Source organism: Sminthopsis crassicaudata, chromosome 2 (genome assembly GCF_048593235.1).
Source record: "Sminthopsis crassicaudata isolate SCR6 chromosome 2, ASM4859323v1, whole genome shotgun sequence".
Lineage (NCBI taxonomy): Eukaryota > Metazoa > Chordata > Mammalia > Dasyuromorphia > Dasyuridae > Sminthopsis > Sminthopsis crassicaudata.
In genome coordinates, this window is record NC_133618.1 from 75,059,315 (window position 1) to 75,082,947 (window position 23,633).

The following is a 23,633-nucleotide window of genomic DNA, read 5'->3' on the forward strand; positions in this document are numbered from 1 at the left end:
ATTTTTATAATTATTACATTTTCTTTGACAGTACATATGCATAGGTAATTTTTTTTTTACTCCATTATCCCTTGTACTCCCTTCTGTTCTGAATTTTTCCCCTCCTTCCCTCCACCCCCTCCTCTAGATGGCAGGCATTCCCATACATATTAAATATCTTATAGTATATCTTAGGTACAATATATATGTGCAGAACCGAAATTTTGTTGTTTTTGTTGTTGTTGCAAAGGAAGGATTGTATTCGGAAGGTAAAAATAATCTGGGAAGAAAAACAAAACAAAACAAAACAAAAAACAATGCTCACAGTTTACACTCATTTCCCAGTGTTCCTTTTCTGGTTGTAGCTGATTCTGTCCATCATTGATCAATTGGAATTGGATTAGCTCTTCTCTATGTTGAAGATATCCACTTCCATCAAAATACATCCTCATACAGTATCATTGTTGAAGTGTATAATGATCCCCTAGTTCTGCTCGTTTCACTCAGCATCAGTTGATATAAGTCTCTCCAAGCCTTTCTATATTCCTCCTGTTTGGTCATTTCTTACTGAACAATAATATTCCATAACATTCATATACCATAATTTACCCAACCATTCTCCAATTGATGGACATCCATTAATTTTCCAGTTTCTAGCCACTATGAAAAGGGCTGCCACAAACATTTTGGCACATACTGGTCCCTTTCCCTTTTTTAGTATTTCCTTGGGATATAAACCCAGTAGTAGCACTGCTGGGTCAAAGGATATGCACATTTCGATAACTTATTGGGCATAATTCCAGATTGCTCTCCAGAATGGTTGGATTCTTTCACAACTCCACCAACAATGCATCAGTGTCCCAGTTTCCCCACAGCCCCTCCAACATTCATTGTTATTTGTTCCTGTCATCTTAGCCAATCTGACAGGTGTGTAATGATATCTCAGAGTTATCTTAATTTGCATTTCTCTGATCAATAGTGATTTGGAACACTCTTTCATATGAGTGGAAATAGTTTTAATTTCATCATCTGAAAATTGTCTATTCATATACTTTGACCATTTATCAATTGGAGAATGGCTTGATTTCTTATAAATTAAAGTCAATTCTCTATATTTTTTGGAGATGAGATGTTTTCCCAATTTGTTACTTCCCTTCTAATCTTGTTTGCATTAGTTTTGTTTGTGCAGAAACTTTTTAATTTGGTATAATCAAAATTTTCTATTTTGTGATCAATAATGGTCTCTAGTTCTCCCTTGGACACAAACTCCTTCCTCCTCCACAAGTCCGAGAGGTAAACCATCCCATGTTCCTCCAATTTGTTTATGATTTCGTTCTTTATGCCTAAATTTTGAACCCATTTTGATCTAATCTTAGTATGTGGTGTTAAATGTGGGTCCATGCCTAGTTTCTGCCATACTAATTTCCAGTTTTCCCAGCAGTTTTTGTCAAATAATGAATTCTTATCCCAAAAGTTGGGATCTTTGGGTTTGTCAAACACTAGATTGCTATTTTTATTCACTATCTTGCCCTGTGAATCTAACCTATGCCACTGATCAACTAGTCTATTTCTTAGCCAATACCAAATGGTTTTGGTGACTGTTGCTTTATAATATAGTTCTAGATCAGGTACAGCTAGGCCACCTTCATTTAATTTCTTTTTCATTACTTCCCTTGAAATTATCGACCTTTTGTTGTTCCATATGAATTCTGTTGTTATTTTTTCTAGGTCATTAAAATAGTTTCTTGGGGGTCTGATTGGTATAGCACTAAATAAATAGATTAGTTTAGGGAGTATTATCATCTTAATTATATTTGCCCGGCCTATCCAAGACCACTGAATGTCTTTCCAATTATTTAAATCTGACTTTATAAAATGTGGCCCTTTGAACTAAGCACATTTTCCAGTTCTTTGCCACCACAAAAAGAGCTGCTGTAAACATCTCAAAAAAATTTAAAAGATGAAATATTTTGTTTGGAAAGATATTGAATTCTGTTTTGAACATGTTAAGTTTCAGATGCCTACTCTTCATTCAACAATCTATATAGCCCACATCTGAAATAGATTGCTAACTCTGGAAAACATGCTGTAAATTTGTTGATAAGAAGAGAATCATTAGGATAGTAGTGGTGGGAAGCTTCAAAGCATCCCATAATTAAGATTATTCATTGAAGGAGCACAGTTTTTCAGATTCTAGAAATAAGACTTTGTGGAAACATAAGATATGTCTTCAAATATCTAAAAGCTTGTTATATGCAATAATGTCTGAAATTATTCTGTGGAATTTATAAAAAGTGAATTTTTATCAATTGGAGGAATGTTTCCAACAATTTGAGCTATTTGAAAATGGAATGTAGTACTTAGAAATAGTGAGTTCCCTGCCATTTACTTCATCAAAATAAATAAATAAATAAATAAAACTAAACACAAGTCAGGGATCTTGTTGACAGAATTTACACATCAGATAAAGATAAAGGAGAGGCAGGCAAAATGACCTGTAAGATCTCTTTCTTCTAAATCCAAGATTCACATAATCATAGAATAAATTGAAAATGAAATTCTAGATTAGGAAATGATCCTATTGATCATCTGATCCAATACTATCTTTGGGGGAAAAGAAATATTGATACTTGAAGAGAGAAACTTGCCAAAGTGATATTGAGTAGCCAAGTCAGATCTAGAATTCTGATGACTTCCATGTATTAACATGAAAATCATCAGAAAGATGAATAGAGAAGGGACATTATTCCACCTTTATCTTTAATGAGATGCTATGGGTATAAGATCTCAGAGGTTTATAAAATATGTAAATATTCCCACTCCAAGTCCAACACTGACTCCCACTGGGGCAAAAGAATCAAGTCTACCCTATTTTGTCCAAGGACTAACAGTCCCTGTTTCCATCTTATCTATGCCAGGGAAAATTTCTCTGGGGCTTTCAACCTTTAGCTGGATTCAAATTTCCCATTATCTGGAGGAAAGAAATAGAAGTAGTAGAGCTAAGTGACAGTGCTTGAGATCTTTACAAATCATCTGGGTAAGATCTAGGGAAACAGCTGGGGCATTGCCTTCAAATACACATACACATACACATACATACACATAAAACTCATACTCACACATAGACACATCATATAAGTATACACAGACAAATATATAATCCATTTTTTCCGTCTAGCTATTTCAGTCAATTCTATACTTCATTTTACCCACCAATGGATAGGATACAACTAACAGCAGGGAATAGAAGGATTATGATTGGGACAGTGGCTCAGTTCCTCTTTGGTAGAACTAGGCTAGACTATGGTCCTTGAAAAAGAATCCTAGGACTGAGAGTAGAAGGAACTTTAAACATCATTTAGTGGTAAACTTTCACTTTAAAGAAACTGAAGACCAAGAAAAAGTAGCTTGACTAGCTTAAAAACATGTATGTAATTAGAGCTAGTATTAAAACAAGATTTTCTAAATTCAAATTCAATAGTCTGCCCATTACATTAAAACACAAGTGTCATGTACTGGGGGTGGGGGAAGATCACTGAAATTTCCCATATATCATAGCCTAGCAAAAATCTCATTCTCTCTGATCAATCCAACCTAAACTGAATTTTCCCTTTTCTGAATTCCTGTAGCATATGTTTATTAGTCTAACTGAGGAAGTAGAATTCTAAGGTCTCTTTCTGCTGTAATATTCTAGGAATATGTAGACCCACAATTTTCTATATTTTAAGAGAAACATGGGAAATTGTTTATTCTGACAGAAAAAGATTAGGGGTATTTAATCTTCTCCACAGAGAAGTATGTTTTCTCTTACATAGCTTTCCTTTTCCCTTTTCTCTACTGCACTGTGGAAGAGATATCATTCTGAGGGAGCTGAAACTTGTGAAGACTGATAGACGGAGAAAGACAGCAGTTTCAGGAAGATTTCTTTAAACTGAATTACTTAAAGACAGGAATTATGAAAATCTATAAGGAAACTTTAATTTGGAGTCACCATAAGACTGGATACAAACCATCTTGAAGTTTTGGAGCAATGTTGCAGTCTCATAAGATTTGGGTGAGTAAGGGAAGATTATTTACCTCTAAGGGTATTGACCTAAAACAGTTAGGTCAATACATCATAAGATCCTAAGATTTAGATCTTAGATCATAAATATAGAGTTAACTGGGACCCAATAGGTTATCTAGTACAATTCCTACATTTTAAAAATGAGGAACTGAGATCCAAAGTAGTTGAATTATTTGCTTGAAGTCACAGCAATAGTAAATAGTAAAGGTTTGAACATAGGCCACCATGGTCAAAATTTAGCTCTTTCTGCTATGTCATAGCAGATGATAAAAATTAAGGTTCATATTTAAATGCCATTTTAAGGTGATTTGCTTGAAATAATACTATGAGATAGATAATATAAGTTTTAATCCAGCCAAGCTTCATGGAGACATTTAAGCTCACACAGTTAATAAGTAATAATACTTGCTAAATTAAGGACTAAAATTCAAGTCTTTGTATTTCAAATACAGTGGTATTCCCTATATGTCTTACTGCTTATTAAAAAAAGAGGCATTAACTTTTATTTAATATGTTAACTTTTTAAAAACTCTATAAAATAATTTATCAACTTAATATGTATGGCTATTTTAATAAAGTTGTATTGTTAAAATTAAAAGGAAGCAGTATAAAATCAATAGTTATGAACTGAATCTCAACTAAAGATAATCTTTAGATTAAATTAGATCCAGTGAATTGAAGCAAATATTACCAACAAATTTTATCTATGTTAGCTACCTGTCTATCTTTCTATCACCTATTATTTGATTCTGTGCCTGTATTTTAATCATTTCATGAAATTCTCAGAGTGGAAAATGTCTTTACTAGTGCAGATTTCACATAGTTCTTCACTTCTGTAACTTATTTTTAAATATTGACTAACCATTATTTCAGAAGACAAGTAAATCAGCATGTTGCCCATCTCCTGATGAAATGGTGATAGACCCACACACAGTATAAAATGAGACATGTTTTTTGAACATAACCATGTGAGAATTTGTTTTCCTAACTGAACATTAGTTAAAAGAATTTTTTTTCTCTTTTTCTTTTCAATGACTTGGATAGAGTAGAAGAAAAAAAAATTTTGTTAATTGAAACAAATAAAATTTAAAGTACAATAAAATGTGTTGAGAAAGGACATTTATAGTCTTGTAGAATTATACAAGAATATAGTAAAAAAGTTAAGTACTTATAGTCACACAGTTAGTGTGTGTGTGAGCGAGATTGAACTTAAATAAATCTAGGGCTTCCTGATTCCACAACTGCCTCTCACTGACAATAATAACTTGCATGAATTTTAGGAAAAGTGTACAAGACGTAGAATGTAAAGGAGCAAGTAGGTGTGAAAACACAAATTTAAACGTCCAATTCATCTAATGAATGTCATAGATATATGTGTCCTTTATGAACATTATAAAGACCTCACAATACCAATTGCTAAATGACTTCATTATTTGTTTCTCTATGCAGAACTTATATTTTTTCTTTATTTACTGCCTTTAAATTAGTTCTAAATGCATGACCAAATCCTGCATTCCCTGATAAGAATATTTGATCATTAGTCTAAAAAGTTAGACTAAGTTTGTAGTTAAATAATACCAAATGAAGAAACATCTTGAATTTTGCATATGCAAGAAAACTAGTCGCTAAGTAAATAAAACTCTCATCCTTTGTTGATTGAGCTATATTTTTTTTTCCTCTGGCAGATATGGACAGAGAAAACCAAACCATTATCTCTGAATTCCTTCTTCTGGGACTCTCTAGTCATCCAGAACAGCAGAATATTCTCTTCTGGCTATTCCTGTGTGTTTATCTTGTCACTGTGTTTGGAAACTTGCTCATCATGCTGGCCATTGGCTTGGATGCCCGGCTCCACTCGCCCATGTACTTTTTCTTGGCCAACCTCTCTTTTGTTGATATTTGCATTTCATCAGTTACAATCCCCAAAATGTTGGTAAACCACATATCAAAAAGCAACTCTATCTCTTATGTGGAGTGCATGATACAAATGTATTTCTTTATTACTTTTGTAAACATGGATGGGTTTCTTCTGGTGGTAATGGCTTATGACCGTTATATGGCCATTTGCCGCCCACTTCACTACACTACCGTCATGCGCCCTGGGCTTTGTATCCTTCTGGTGGCCATATCCTGGGTTATTACTAATCTTCATGCCCTCTTACACACTCTATTAATGGCTCAATTGTCCTTCTGTGCTGACAACATTATTCCCCACTTCTTCTGTGATCCCTACCCAGTTAGAAAACTCTCCTGTTCAGACACTTACATCAGTGATTTGATGGTGTTCACTGTAGGTGGGGTGGTGTTTGTTACCCCATTCACATGCATTGCCATCTCTTATATCTTCATATTCTCCAATGTGATGAAGATCCCATCTACCCAAGGAATACAGAAAGCCCTATCCACATGTGGCTCTCACCTCACTGTGGTTTCCCTCTTTTATGGGGCCATCATGGGGATCTATTTGCGCCCCTCATTTTCCTACTCAGCTGTGGACACAGTGGCCACAGTGATCTTTACTGTGATTACCCCCATGCTTAACCCTTTTATCTATAGTCTGAGAAATCAAGACATGAAGGCAGCTCTACGGAGACTAATTCTTTAAAAAAGTGATTTTGCAAATGCCTTAGAATCATAGAATTCAATTTAATTCAACAAATATTTAGTATGAATCAAAGTGTTTACTAAGCACTTGTTTTATAGCAAGTTCTGTACAAGGAGCTAGGGCAAGAAAGCCAAAAATAAAACTATTCCTCTCCACAAGAAGCTTACATTCTATTGGGAAAATGACATATCTATATCTATAGATATATATCAAAGTAAATATTGCAGAAATGAAGCATGGAAGACAACTAGTGAAAAAGCATAGAGATGGAAGATTGAATAACATGTATAGGTATCACCAAGCTGGCCAGTTCAATTGCAATGTAGGAGGAACTAATGGGAAGTATGCCTATTGTAGGAAAAACAAAACAAAACAAAAAAAAAAAAACACAGATAAGTCATATTACAATGGACTTTAAATACCAAACAATGGAATTTGTCCTAGAACAAGGGTTATAAAACTTTTTGCATGTGATAGCCCCCTTTGGTATTCTGGTGAAGTCTATGTTCAGAATAATGTTAATAAAGGAATAAAATATGTAGGATTATAAAGAAAACCAAATATATTGAAATCAAATATATGTGTGTATTCATATATAATTCTGTTTACAGACCCCAAGGTTCAAATGCGTATTGTAGAGAAAATGGAGAACCACTTGAAATGCTATAATAAAAACTGTTCCTTAGGAATATGTCTGGCAGTTGTTTGAGAGGAATTATTTGAGACATGAGACAGTTGAGATAGGAAGATCTTTTAGGAGATTATTGAAATTATTGAACCAGCCAAGCAACAGACTGAACCATTCAACTGAAACTGCTTGACTACAATGAAGAGAAAGTACAGCTAAGATAAACATCCAGAAAGTATGCCCTGTGAGGATACAGTCCAGCAAATTAGCAGAACTAGACAATCATCAACCACCATATCTCACAATAAACTTTGTGAAAATCCTCTAAAGAGAGAAAGAATAGAGAGGTTCTAAAGTTCCTGACTTGTAAATTCAAATTTAGACATGCTGAATTAAGATATTTTAGGGAATCTAGTTTGAAATTCTCCAGCTTATACTGGACATAGCATATTAGAACTCCAAAGAGATGGCAGCTATCATTTTCAGGGTCCTAGAGTTAATCTTGTAAATTGTTATTTTTCACAGACTAGTTCATGAGCTCCCACCATGTATTTTCCCTTAAAAAAACCCCAGTAAACCCAGTTCTTCCAGCAGACATTTATTCAAATAACACAATAAGAAGAATGTACCAAAACATTTGCACCAAGGGTACATGCATTCTCTTACAAATACACCCAGATTGAGGGAAACAATAGATCCAAATTCAAAATGGAATAGCAACAAGGTGCACATAGAGGGAATATATAGGGCTAAAGCAACTTAAAAGAGGAAAAGGCTCTCCAGAAGGGTTGGATCAGTTCGCAGTTCTAAAAGTGAATTAATGTACCAATATTTCTACTTCCCCTACAACTTTTGTCACTTTCCCTTTCAATAATTTTAGTCAGTCTAATAGGTGCATAAAGCATGTTGATTTTACCTTCATAACATTTTTCTCCATAACACTCCATTCTTCAGTCCTCTGACACTGTTGCTAACTTGGTACAAACATTTACCATCTTGAGCCTGGACTGTTCCATTACTATGTTAATTGGTTTTCCTGCCTCAGATCTCTTCCCACTATACTCCATTATTTACTCCACTGTCAAAATGACCTTCCTAAAGCAAAAATCTGAGCACATCACCTCCACTAAACAATAAACTCTAATGGCTCCTCAAAGGCCTTCAAACCTATTCTGCTACCAGTCTTATACTTTATACTTCACCATGTTCTCTTTCATCCAGTGACTCTGTCTTCCTTGCTGTTCTTTATACAAACTACCCCAGTTGTCAACTCCAAGAATTTTCACTGGCTGACTCCATGCATGGAATGTTCTCCCTTCTAATCTCTGCCTCTAGGCTTCCTTCAAATCTCAACTAAAATCTCTCCTTCTACAGTAATTCTTTCCCAATACCTCTTAATTCTTAATACCCCTTTCCATCTGTTACTTATTTCCTATTTATGCTAGATATAGCTTATTTGTATATAGTTGTTTTCACATTGTTTTCCCATTAGATTATTACCTTCCTGAAGACAGGGACTGTCTTTTATCTTTCCTTGTATCTTCAACATTTAGTATAGTGCTTATCCTAAAAGTTAGGTGGTATAGTGGCAAGAATGCTGGACTGGGAGTTAGGAAAATGCCATTTTAAATCCCATATTTACTAGTTGTGTGATCTTGGTCAAGTCACTTTGCTTCAGTTTTCTCAACTATTAGTGAAGATAATAATATCACCCATTTTACAGGATTGTTGTGAGCACCAAATGAGGTAATATACAAGAGTATTTTTCAAACTTTAAAGTACTACATAAATACCAACTGAAATAATAGCAATAATTTTTGTTATTTTTGTGAGAGAATAGGGGCATAGCCTTTAGACACTCCCTCACCTTTCCTTGAAGATGCCTCTCAGTGGGGGAAATAAATGAGCCCACTCAAAGTAGGACTTGAATACAATGGAATTTCCTTCAAACTATCAAAAGTATTTGAAAAATCTAGATGTAAGATAGAGATCAATTCCATTTCATGAAGTTCTTGAGTGTGTTCTGATGCATACCTAGTTCCTTTTGATTCCTTCTGAATGTTCCAATTTCTCCTCTGCCAAATGTCAATTCTTCAATTCTAGCTACTCCTGTCAAAATCTTCTAAATAGCCAAGCTTTTCTACCCCAATGTCTCATTGATCTTCTGGGTTACCATCTCACTGCAACCTGCTGATTACTATAGATCTCCATTCTTGTGCAGACAGGATCCACTAGTTCTCCTGGTTAATTTTCAATGAAATCTGACCCCTGACATGTACAGTGCAACTCCGGGATATTTATTTAACCTTTCACGCCTCCAGCAAGTTATTAAGACTATCAGATAAAAACTAGTTGTCCATGTGCTTTGGCAAACACTAGGTTTTGCTTTTTGTTTTTGTTTTTTTTTAAACAATCTGATCTAAGTGACTTACCTAGGATCACACAGCTAGTATCTGAAGCCACATTTGAACTCATATCCTCCTCTAACTCCAGGGCCAATGCTTTATTCATGGTGATATCTAACTGCTTCCATAATTTTTTACACCAATGAAATAATAGATTTGAATTTTTTAAACTAATATTTTTGATGTTGTTGTATATCAAAATTTGTTAAACCCTATTGTTGTATATCTGCATCTCATTAGAATTTCCTTATACTAATAAAATATTTTTATTAGCTTTGTGAAGAACAAGAAGAAGGAGGAAGACATGATAATTATGTCAAAGAAATATAAAAAAGATGCAGAAGCTTCACCTTACTCACACCCTAGAGGCATGAGACAGGACTGAATAGCCAGGATTCACAGATTTCCTGACCAAGACACAGATTTATTCCCCCAAGATGAGTGATGGTTGATTTTCCCTCCATGTACACTGCTTCCCCCTAATCTGGAACAAAGGGCCTTAGATTTTGTATTCCTCAGGGCCTGTCTACACAAGTACTCATACTCTGTTGGTTGTGTCAAAGAGATGGAAACACAGGGGACATAACTCATTGAAGCAGCCAAGAAACTTCCCATGAGATGAGAACAGAATGAGGAAATCTTGTGTGCTAGACTTCTCTGGCACAAAACTCCACTCTCTCTTTCCCTAAAACCTATCCAGAGGTATCAAGAAAAGCAACAATTTGCAATGGGCAGAACAAAGGAGGGAAAGAGAAGTTTCCTAGGAGTCCATATAGTCTAAGAACAACTGTCTTCACCCAACATTTCTGATATCTAGATCTACTATGAGATTGCTTCATACTGCATTCATGATGCCTCCTAAATGCCTCTTATTTCTGAGTCTGAGTTGTAATTAAAAGGAATTACTTTCTTCCTACCCAAAATAAAGCTATGTCTGCAACAGAAGTAGTCCATCCAAATCTGCATATTCAAGCCAGTGACTTCATCTCTTCTGCTCCACAAAGAACCCAGGCATCTATCACTACCATCCTTTCTAGGACTCCCATAACCAATCCCAGTCTTCAGCACTTTTGTGGAGGTTTTTGGATCCTTAACCGCTATGGAAAAGAGAAAGGGAGATAATGGAACAAGGTAGCTTGGTAACTTTAAGAGATCAGAACATGCTAATCAGGTAAGAGGCAAGGGAATGGGAATAGGAAAGTCTTCCTCAGATGCAGATAGAAACACACTCAGATATTCTGAGACAAACTCACAGACAACACACGGGGACACCAAAACACATATAAAGAAACAGAATCACATAAAGACATAAACAGGTTTATAAAAATGCAGAGATACACAAGGACACAGACACAGAAGTGTCCAAGTCTTTCCTTCTCTTTCTCTCAGCCCAGTTTGAGATTACTGTGAAGCAGCATGTCTCAGATGATCAAGTCCTAAACTCCCTGAATTGTGGCAAAGACATAAAAACCTATGTATGTATTAAATAGGGAACAAAGGTCCATATTCTGAATCACAGTAAGGTCAATCCAAGTGAGAAGTTGGATGAAATAGCCACGTTGGCACATGATAAAGAATGTCTGGAGAATTCAATCGTATTATTGTATCAAACTGTTACTCACCACATATATAAACCACACAGTTTGCCCTTTCCTTACATTCAATAATATTTAATAAGTTTAGTTATTGTTTTGTTCACTACACTACAAAGTTTACTACTTGTTCCTTAATTGATCTTTACTCCAAAAGAAGTTTCCAGCCCTCCTAGAATCAATAAACTTTGAACAATTAATAATAAAAGGCATAATGTGACAAATGTTAAGTTCACAGGAAGAGATAGTAGTTTTATATAGGGCAAGGGTTCTTAACCTTTATTGTAGCATAGACCTCACTGGCCATCCAGTGAGTGAACCTAGGGATCCCTTCCCAGAATGATGCTTTTAACATAGAATAAAATACAAAGTATTACCAAAAAACCCATTATATTGAAATACAGATATTTTTTAAAAGCTCATGGGTACCTGGTAAAGAATCTCTAAAAGAAAAGAATTAGAGCAGGATTTTTGAGAGTGATGGTATTTCAGCCAGGTTTCAAAGGAGGAGATTAGATTTCATAATATAGAGGTGGGGAAGAATAAGATGTATGTGTTAGGGGGAATCTTATATATTGTAGCAGAGGTAAGAATATGGGCAAATTATCAGAAAGAGTAGATCATTTTCACTGAACAACTAGTGGTGCAAATGGTTGGAGTAGAGGGTGTGGGAAGAGGGAAATGAGAGATAGTCATCCGTTTTCATTCCTACCTATTGCTCATGGATTCATAGGAATTAGACCTTAGAAATAATTGAATCTAAAGCTCAAAATTGTGTGTATCATGCACTATTTTGGCAGCAGGGGTAAGTCTCTGGATCTATTCTCAGATAATATTATTAAACAAAATATAAAATATTACAAAGAAAACCAGCTATATTGAGGAAGATTACCAGGAAATGGTTACAAATATTTTTTAAAGCTCAGAGGGTGAAAATTATAGTGTGTTCAACAAGTGAGCAATCACTGCAATTCAGGTTGTATGAAAAGGAGTAATGAGAAATAAATAAATAAGAATAGTTTGGAGCAAATAAGTGAACCAGGGAGGCAAAACATGAAGTGAATGTGTCTTGTAGGCTGAGCATATCGGCAAAAATCAAGAGGTTCAAGGGATGACTACCACTAGAGTGGTTGACCATTTTCTTCTACTGCTCATTTGTCAGATGAAGAACTGAGGCAAACAGGGTTAAGAGACTTACCCAGGGTCACACAGCCAATAATATCTGAGGCCAGATTTGAAATTCAGGAACCATGCCTAGTGCTCTATCCACTGGGCTACATGTAAATCATTGATGATTTCAAGTTATTATTTAATTTTTAATATTTAGTTTAGAGCTGTAATGAAAAGAGATCTGGGTTGGGATTCTGGAGAACTAATTTCTGGGCTTAATTATGTTAACTTTGAGCAAACTACTTCCCTGTTATTATCCTCAGTTTCCTCATCTGTTAAAAAAAACTATTGGAAAGATGATATACAATGTTCTTTATAGTTCTAATATTCTTTGTATGGCATTTTTTGAAAGGATGAACAGAGGAAACCTGACCAGTGTATCAGAGTTCCTCTTATTGGGCCTCTCCAAATGGCCTGAGCACCAACGACTCCTCTTTCCATTGTTCTTGGGGATGTACTTGATCACAGTAATTGGGAATCTATTAATCATCCTAGCCATATGTTCCAATGTTAACCTTCATAGCCCCATGTACTTTTTCCTCATCAATCTCTCCTTCACCGACATCTGTTTTATCTCTACCACAGTCCCCAAGATGTTAATGAACCTTTATACTCAGGATTACACCATCTCCTATGTGAAGTGTCTGACTCAAATGTACTTTTTCACCTTGTTTGTTGGACTAGATGACTTCCTCTTAGGTATGATGGCTTATGACCGATACATAGCCATCTGCCGCCCACTTCATTATTCAATGGTAATGAGCCCCAGAATCTGCATTCTATTTGTGTCTGGGACCTGGATCATCACTAACAGCTGTTCCCTGTTACATACTCTTCTAGTAAAGCGGTTGTCTTTTTGTGAAGAGAATATAATCCCCCACTTCTTCTGTGACCTTTCAGCCCTGCTCAAACTCTCTTGCTCTGATACTTACATCAATGACCTAGAGATTATAATTGTGGGGGGATTTTTGATTGGTGCCCCATTTGTTCTAATCATAGTGTCCTATATTCACATTATTTTGGCAGTTCTGAAGATCCCATCTACTGGAGGCAAGTATAAAGCTTTTTCCACCTGTGGTTCCCACCTCTGTAGTGTGTCCATCTTCTATGGAACCCTTATGGGGGTATATTTTCTTCCCTCCTCCACTCATCTAGACAATTTAGACATGCTAGCTGCCATCTTCTATACCATACTGACTCCCATGCTCAACCCCTTCATCTATAGTCTGAGGAACCAGGATATGCAGAATTCTCTGAGACTTTTTCTTAACAAGAGAACATTCTCCTTCAGGTGACCCTTGCCTTCAAGATTGGCAAAAATAAATAAATAAATAAACAAACCACGTAGATTAAAGGCCAATAAGATAAGGTATATAGAGTAACTGGAATTGCCTAAATAAAGAGGGAAGGGATTTGGGAAAGGAGAGGGGAGGAATTTTTGTAGGGGCAGTTAAGCTAAGTAATAACAAGGCAAGTAGCAGGTAAAAGTTAAGAGGAGGAATCAGTAGGGATTAGAAATAAAAGATACACACGAACATAATAACAATGTTTAAGAATAGAATTTATTTTTTTGTAAAGGCGGGGTTAGGAATCATTGATCTCAGATGAATTTAAAGCTAAAACAGACTTAATCAAAAGAGAAAATGGGGAAACTACACTATATGTCAATCATATCAATATTGCTTTAGACTACTTAAAATAAAATAACTTAAAAAATAAAATTAGAATATTGTTGTGGTGTAGGAAATGATAAGTTAATAGATTTATAAAAATATAGAAAGATTTGGATTTAATAAGAATAATGTCATTTACCTTCAGAAAAATGGAGGACAAACAACCATAGTATGGTCTTACATGAATGTATGTGCATATATATGTGTATAATTATAGATATCTCTATATAGGTATATATATTTATGTGGATATATGTATAGATAGATTATGTATAAATAAAACATATATGTCTGTACTTAATTGTAGCCTTCTTGGCAGAGAGAGAGGGAGGAAAGGGGGGAAAAGAATAAAGTAAAAAGTGCACTGCAGAGAACAAAAGAAAACCTGGAAAAGAAAAAAATTGGTCAGCTCTGAACACAATATGTAGTACTTATTATATAAGTTTTCTTGAAATGGAAATTTATTGTTTCATATTTTGACTCTTCTCTTATGTTCTGCTCTGCACGTGGAATTTTTTTTCTTTTTCTATTTTGTATTTGTTTTAAGTAACTAAATAATTATATAAAAAGAAAAATAAACAGGACGAAGAGAACTATTTATATAATGATCATAATAAGATCAATTAAAACAATACTGAAAAACTTCAGAACTTAGATCAACGTAGTAACCAATCACAACTTCAGAGAACAAAAGGTGAAACTGGCCTCCCACCTCTCAATAGAGCAAGAAAGTCTATATTTGTTTACATGATCAAAATCTTCATTTGCTTTGCTTGATTATATTTATTTGCAAAAAAGAAAGAATGGGGCAGCTGGGTGGCACAGTAGATAGAGCATCAGCCCTGAAGTCAGGAGGACCTGAGTTCAAATTTGACCTCAGACACTTAACACTTCTTAGCTGTGTGACTGTGGGCAAGTCACTTAACCCCAATTGCCTCAGCAAAGAAAAAAAAGAGGGTCTTATTGCCAGGGATAGTAATTGAGAAGTTACAGTGATGTTAATATGACTATCACTACTTTTTTTTTTTAATATATTGAATGAAGATACTGATGTGGGCACCATTTGGAGACACCTCCTTGTGGGAGTAAAACCACAGCCTACATACTAATAAAAAAAGGAGACTTTCCTACTCAGAGGTAAGGAAATGGGAAGCCCAAGGTTCATAAGTGGGAGGCTTCTTTGGCTAGTGTTCAATACAACTGTTAATATCAGAAAATAAATATTAAGCACATTGACACCTAAGTTGCTAAGGCTTAATGTATATAGCACCAGAACTGAATGTTACCACTACCACTACCGCATTATGAAGATCTATTTGGGTGGCTAGTTTTAACCTGGATTCAATTTTTGTTTGTTTTTATTTTTTTTCTTTGTGAGGCAATTGGGGTTATGAGACTTGCCCAGAGTCACACAGCTATCAAGTGTTAAGTATCTGAGGCCAGATTTGGCCAGTGCTCTATCCACTGGGATATCTAGCTGCTCTGAATTCAATTTTTGTAACCAAAAAATAACAAGGCAAAAAAAATTCAAGAATTCTTGAATATATAGAAGAGAGAAGCACACTTTTTGTAGATTTTGCAATAACCACCCAATAATCTATTTTCATAGTTTCTCTTAAAAGTCAAATGTAATTAATTTTATATGGTTAAAAGAGCTTCATATAAACTTATCTCTTTGTATCTTTCTAGATTTATAAAGTCTGTGTCTATGTATATGCTCATATGGTAATTATTAGGGGGAAAATAACTGAAATTGTAGTTCAGAATAGGCAACATATTGAGAGTGATTTAACTTCAATATAATGTTTATAATTCTAGGCTTCTATTTTCTCTATGAAATTCAGTTCATATTATTATTAGTTAAATAATGCTTAGGAAGAACACTGATAGCTGGTCATAAAGCTTTTTGACATGTTTGAAAAATAATTCTATTTTTAAATTTTGGTCAAGTATGTGGTGTTTCTGATTAAAATTACTGCAGAAACTCTACATTAGCTCCAATGCTTCATGAGAAAAATTTCAGAGACAGTCATGAATATCAGAAATTTCTCTATCAGTTCTAGGATTTGAGATAAAATTGAGCATTAGATCTTGGAAGAATCATTCCATACTATAAGTATTGAGTTCCATTTTGAAATAAGCCCTTTATTTTTATATATGTGAAATGTATCTTAATACATTTCATCTGGGTATCTGGATGGCATTGTAGAGTTATGGGTCTAGAATTGGAAATACTCATGTTCCTGAATTCAAATCAGACCTCTGGCACTTACTACCAGTATAACCTTGGCCACAATACCTAACCTTCTTTGCCTCAGTTTACTCATATGTGTATTGAAGAAGAAAATGACAAACCAGTTTAATATCCTTGAAAAGAAAACCTTGCTAAGAGTTGGATACAATTGAATAACCCGTCATATTCCTTATCCTACAAAGGTAAGTTGTGCCATATGAAAAAAACATAGTTCTCTACTTTTTTTAATTTTGAATTTTAATAAACATTGAAGAAGTTGGACCTTTTCAAATTTATCTCAGACAAAAAAATTCAAGACTTGTCTGTTTGGGGTGAAATTTTTCAGAACACAATTTAGTCATCATCTATTTTCTATATTTGTTTTAAATTTTCATTTCAATAATGAAACATTTTAGTAAATACTAGGGGAATAAAATTTCTGAAGTATTTAAAAATACAAAAAATATTAGATTAAAGTTTAGGCAAGAAAATGGATATTGTTCTTAGCATCATCATAATCACAATAAAATAATAACTTTTATATAGTGCTTACAATGTGACAAATAATTTGCAATCTAAGATTTGCAATCTGGCTGTTGTTATCTCCATTTTACAAATGAGAAAACTGAGACAAACAGAATTTAAGTAATTTGCCCATGATCACAAAGTAGTAAGTGCCTGAAGTTATATTTTAATTCAGGTCTTCCTGACTGACAGTTCAACACTCTATCCACTGTACCACCACACCATAGCCTGTCAATCAATCACATATATTGTCTTTACTCTGTACTAGGGACTATATCAAGCACTGGGAACACAAATACAAACAAAAATACACCCTCTACAAGCTAAAATTCTAAAAGGGAAAGGTAATATGTAACAAAAGGTTTTTAAAAACTGGGAATAGGGAAGGATATAAAAAAGTATACAGTGTAGGGGCATAATGGAGGAGTCCAGATTGAAGGTAAGAGACAGCTGGCCTGAATATCCTTGTTAAATGGAGGTTCTGGAAGAAATCATCCAATCTGAAGGAGCCACAAGCATGGAATCCATGGATGAAATGATTTTCCAGTTGAAAAGTTTTCTGGGAAACGTGAACTGCTCAGATTAACAGAATAGGAAATAGAATACAGTGGCACCTCAACATTTCTTTGCTTCAAAATTTATGAGATTTTATGCCTTTCTATAGAAAAGTAATGCTTCAAAACTTGACATTTGTTTGGTACTCATTGCATTTAGCTGTTGTCTTGGTTAAGCAATAGGGATCATGCAAGTCAGTGAATATGTCACAGAGAAATTCCTGCAGGATGATGTGGCTACACTATATGGTCTCCTGGGTCCCAAAACAGTAGTACTGGGAAGGGCATTGAGCAGCTGGGATGCTTAACAAGAAAAGAAGTAGTAGGACCAGCAATGGTGGCATAATAAGCAGTAGCAGGAGCCCAAGTAGAGGCAGTGGAAGTTGTAGAGGCAGTCACAGGACTTCTAGCATCCCCAAGCCGGCCAGAGCCTGGACACAGAGAGCTTGGGACTATAGCTTCTACCTCCATATCAAAGCTCCCATCCCCCAGGAAGTTTAGATATCCTGGGATAGGGAGATAATATAAAAGTCTGATGCTTCTCAAAAACTGAGTTTGGTCAAGAAAGAAGTCCAGCTGGGATGAGCTGGGCTGGGTTGACTTATTTCTCCAAGTTGGAAGTCCTACTTGCTTCTATGGGAAATTAGGTAAAGAATGGTTAAGCTATGGACTGAAAATGTATTCCTTATGAGAAAAATTTCTATAGTACTCATCATTCTTGCCACTCATTGTGCCTTCTGGAACCCATTAATAATGATTACTGATGTACCATTGTATTTAAATAAAATCACTTTTAAAAAAATTTGAATAGATCATAAATTAGCTTCTTAAGAAAAAAAATCATAACCAGATGGATTTACAAATTAATTCTACCAAACATTTAAAGATCAACTAGTTATAGTATCAATTAATTATTTGGAACATGAAGCAAAGAGGAAACACTATGACCAAGTAGGATTTATACCAGGAATGCAAGGCTAGTTCAATATAATGAAAACTATTAACATAATCAAAAAAAGTAACAAAAGTATAACAAGATTAACAAAAGCAATAAAATAATAATTATTATATCAACAATTGTAGAAAAACTTTAAACAAAATATAATGCTCATACCTAATTTTTTTATTTGAAAACAGTTATCGATTTTTTCTTATAATGATAATAAGGATAATAAAGCATTATTTCTAACAGGGATAAGCTAGAAGCCTTCATAGTGAAATCAGAATGCCTGTTGTAACCAATACTATTCAATACTGTACTGAAATGCTAGTAATAGCAAAAAGAAAAGGAAATTGAAGAAGTCAGAATGGACAATGGGATAATAAAACTATCTCTTTATAAAGATATATGATGATAGACTTAGAAAATATACAGATTTAACTAAAAAGCTAGTTGAAACAGTATTAATAAGGAAGCAAGATATAAAGTAAGCCATCATTGGTATTTCTATATATCACCAACAAAGCCCTGCTAGAAAAGATAGTTCTTTTAAAATAGTTCTAGACAATATAAAGTACCTGGGAGAATATCTTCCAAGGCAAATTCTTAAAATACATGAACATAATTTGAAGCATTTTTATACAAATAAAGATATTCAAATAATTGAAGAAACATTCATTGCTCATGATGAGTTGAGCCAATATAATAGAAATGAAAATTCTTCTTAAATTAATCTACTTATTCAGTGTCATCTCAATTAAATTGTCCCCCCCCCAAAAAAATTATAGAGCTAGGAAAAAAAACAGCTACAAAATTCATTTGTAAGAACAAAAAGTCAAGAACATCAAAGAAAGTTTTTGTTTTTTTAAGGAAGGATACATAGCATCACCAAATCTTAAATAGTATAATAAGGCAGTAATTATCCAAACTATCTAGAACTGGCTAAGAAATAAAATAGTATATCAGTGGAATATAGCAGCTGTATAATACACAATGAAAAATAATTACAATAATCTTGTGCTTGATAAATGTAAATATTCAGCTTTCAGCATAAGAATTCATTATCTGGTAAAAAAAATTGTCAATAAAACTGGAAAGTAGTCTGACAGAAACTAGATATAAATCAATATCTACCATTTACCAAGAAAAGATCAAAATGAATATATGACCTAGGCATAAAGGGGGATATAATAAGTAAATCAGAAGAACATAGAACCTATTATCTATCAGATTTATGGATAGAAATATTTATGAATAAACAACAGATAGAAAGCACTGTGAGATTTAAAATGGATAATTCTGATTACATTGAATTTCCTTATGGGGGAGGAAGGGAAATCAAGGTTAAGTGAGTTACCCAAGACCACATAACTAATAAGTGTTAAGTGAGGTCTGTGCCTCTGCAGGCACTAACACTTACCTAGAAATACCTGCTTAGCTATAAGATTCAAAGTCATCTTGATGTGGCTCTGAACTCCCCTTTCCTAAAATGAAAGCTAGCAGACCCAAAAGGACTGAGAATTATGAACAAGTGTGTTGGGCCTGTATCATTAATCAGAATGGCAAGGGGATGTTTCTATAGATAACGCCTAATTCTTTATGTTTCCTTAGTAACTTTGCAGTTTTAGGGATTAAAGATGGAGAGCATAGATACGATAAACTTGCCATCGATATTGCTACCTATTCTTGTTTTCAGGGTCTCTGCGAGAGCCAATACAGCTGGATTGTCATTGGCATTTCACAAAGGCCAGATTTGTGGTCCTCCTGATTTCAGGGCCAGAGCTCTATCCAGTGAGCCTTCTAGCCACCCCTGGGGACATTAAATTTGAAAGATTTTGTATAAATAAAATCAACATAGTCAATATTAGAATGAAATTAGGTAATGGTAATAGGAGAATTTTTATAGACACTTTCTTAAATAAAGACCTCATATTTCACATATATGGAGAACTTTGGTAAATTTAAAATTAAAAAGATAAGATTTATCCAATTGATAAATGGTCAAAGAATATGAACAGCCTTCCCTCTTTATCCCTTGCCCATTTATCCTAATCTCTCCTCCCTCATTGCCTTATGGATTGTTTTTTTGCTTTTTTTTCCCCCCCTAAGACAATTGGATCTATATTCTATATTTAATTCATTCCCAACATGAGTAGGTTTTCAGAACTAAAGTTCCTCCTTCTCCCAGTAATGTCTCTGTTTTGGTTCTTCTTCTGTACCTCATTTATATAACACAATAACTTTTTGTCTTTTCCTAGACAATATTGCTTTTTAGAATTGGATAATACTCAACTCTATCCCATCTTTCTTTTGAGTTATTCAATTACTGACATCAATATTAAATATATGGTATACATTTCCATGCACAACACCTAAACAATTTGTCCATGTTGAGTTCTTGAAATTAATCTTTGACCTTGGCTCTTATATATTAAATTTTTTATTAAGTTCAAATTTGGTGGAGACAATTTCCTAAAAATCTGCAAGTTTTCTGAATGTCCTTTTTTCATTTAATATTATAAATAATTTTGCTGGATATGATATTTTTGGTTTCAGGCTTAGCTCTTTTGATTGCTGGTATATGTTATCCCAGGATCTGAAGTGTTTTATTGTGGCTGCTGCTAAGTCCTGCACAATTCTCATTGTTTTAAATCCAGCATATTTTAATTGTTTTTGTTTGTTATTTGTTTATTGCAAAATTTTCTCTTGCATCTGGGAATTTTGAAATTTGGCAATAATGGTCCTATGTGTTTTCCATCAAGAATCTCTTTGAAGTGGTGATCAGTGGATTTTTTTTTTCCATTTCTACTTTCTGCTTGTGTTCTATCTCTCCAGGACAATTTTCTTAGATTATTTCTTGAATTATTATGGCAAGTTCTTTTTAGTCACAGCTTTAAGGTAGTCCAATTATTTTTATGTTTTCTCTTCTTGAAGTGGCCTAGCTGTACCAGATCTAAAACTATATTATAAAGAAATGATTATCAAAACTATTTGGTACTGGCTAAGAAACAGAGTAGTAGATCAATGGAATAGGTTAGAGTCACAGAACAAAATGACTATAATAATCTAGTGTTTAACAAACCCAAAGACCCCAGCTTTTGGGATAAGAATTTGCCATTTGACAAAAACTGCTGGGAAAATTGGAAACTAGTGTGGCAGAAACTAGGCATTGACCCACACTTAACAACATATACCAAGATAAGGTCAAAATAGGTTCATGATCTAGACATAAAGAATATTATAAACAAATTTAGAACAACATAGGATAGTTTGCTTCTCAGATCTGTGGAGGAGGAAGGAATTTGTGACCAAAGAAGAACTAAAGATCACTATTGATCACAAAATAGATAATTTTGATTAAATTAAGTTAAAAAGGTTTTGTACAAATAAACTGGGAAAACATTTTTTACCTTTAAAGGTTCTGATAAAGTCCTCATTTCAAAAATATATAGAGAATTGATTTAAATTTATAAGAATTCAAGCCATTCTTTAATTGATAGTCAAAGGATATGAACAATTTCCAGATGAAGAAATTGAAACTATTTGTAGTCATATGAAAAGGTTCTCCAAATCACTATTGATCAGAGAAATGAAAATTAAGACAACTCTGAGATACCACTACACACCTCTCAGATTGGCTAGGGTAACAGGAAAAGATAATGACAAATGTTGGAGGGGATCCCGTGGGAAAACTGGGGTACTGACACACTGTTGGTGGAATTGTGAATGGATCCAATCATTCTTGAGAGCAATTTGAAACTATGCTCAAAAAGTTATCAAACTGTGCATAACTTTTGACCCAGCAGTGTTTCTACTGGGCTTATCTCCCAAAGAAATCTTAAAGGAGGGAAAGGGATCCACATGTGCAAAAATGTTTGTGGCAGCCCTTTTTGTAGTGACAAGAAACTTAAAACTGAATGGATGCCAATCAATTGGAGAATGGCTCAATAAATTATGTATATAAATGTTATAGAATATTATTGTTCTGTAAGAAGCAACCAGCTGGATTGTGTGGTATGGCAAGTCCTGACTCAAAATGATTACTCAGAGATTTCTCAAAGTTCTCAAAACCAGAAGTTTATTAGGATCTCATGAGAAATGGAAAGTCCACTCACTGCAATCTCAGAGAGTGGAGGTCAATTTTCACAGAAGTTAAAGGGGGTTATATAGTCCTAAACCACAAGAATCCATGACACCCCCCTCCTTTATCCAGTTAATTGCCACTACCTTGTTTAGTGCATGGAAGTCAGGCCCATATGTTTGCAGATGTGTTTACCTAAATTTTATGGTGATCAGTTTAACAAGGTTTACAACTGTTTGCAGGTGTGTTTTCCTAAGTTTATGGTTTTATCAGTGATCAGTTTCACAAGATTTACAACTGTTTACTTGAGCCAGTATGTAATCTACATTAGTTAATAATTTTATGAGAAACCATATAATCTCTCACAGGATGGTTTCAGAGAGACCTGGAGAGATTTACATGAGTTGATGCTAAGTGAAGTGAGCAGAACCAGGAGATCATTGTACATGGCAACAACAAGATTATATAATGATCAATTCTGAAAGATATGGCTCTCTTCAACAATGAGATGATTCAAACCAGTTCTAGTTGTTCAGTGATGAAGAAAGTCATTTATACCCAGAGAGAGGACTGTGGGAACTGGACCGCAACATGGCATTTTTACTTTTTCTGTTGTTTGCTTGCATTTTGTTTTCTTTCTCAGTTTTTTTCCTTCTTGATCTGATTTTTCTTGTGTAGCAAGATAATTATGTAACTATGTATACATTTAATGGATTTAACACATATTTTAACATATTTCATATGTATTGCCCATTTCTCTCATTTTTAAATAAGAACTTGAGTTCTTATTATATTAGTATATTATTATATTATTAGCATAGGCATCTCTAATCTTTAGGTGGGAGGATGGTGCCTCTAACTTCATTTCAGCTCTCCCCTGTGATCCCAAATCAAAAACTCCACTCTTTTGTAAATGCTGACCTCACTGCTGATTCCTTCTTGTGCTGGGTCTCTTCAGCACAGCTGGATCTGTAAATCCTAATCACCAGATGTCCCCTCAGTCTTCCCAGATTCTGACCACCAACTCCCCATGGAAATAAAAATTTCTGTAATTTGAGCTGAGGCTCAAACTTCACACTAATTGATTCTTGTACTGGGCTTTCTTTGAGTCTTTTTGGATTATGCCAGAAGAACCCCTGTTCTGTCCCAAATCTTTTTTTTTTTTTTTAACCATACTATGTT

General features: G+C 34.4%; 1 protein-coding gene across 4 annotated transcripts in view; it reads left to right on the forward strand.

Annotated features, from left to right (window-relative positions):
- LOC141554569 (olfactory receptor 1f45-like) overlaps positions 1 to 23,633 on the forward strand; it is a 122,389-nt gene that overhangs the window by 78,016 nt on the left and 20,740 nt on the right. For 3 of the 4 annotated variants that reach the window (XM_074286580.1, XM_074286581.1, XM_074286583.1), the window contains 2 exons: positions 3,831 to 4,033; positions 5,731 to 6,797. In XM_074286580.1, the coding sequence (XP_074142681.1) occupies positions 5,733 to 6,650 (918 nt within the window). In that variant the 5' untranslated portion in view covers positions 3,831 to 4,033; positions 5,731 to 5,732 and the 3' untranslated portion in view covers positions 6,651 to 6,797. Of the gene's footprint in view, positions 1 to 3,830; positions 4,034 to 5,730; positions 6,798 to 23,633 lie in introns of those variants that run through there. The other variant, XR_012485895.1, reaches the window with a different exon arrangement.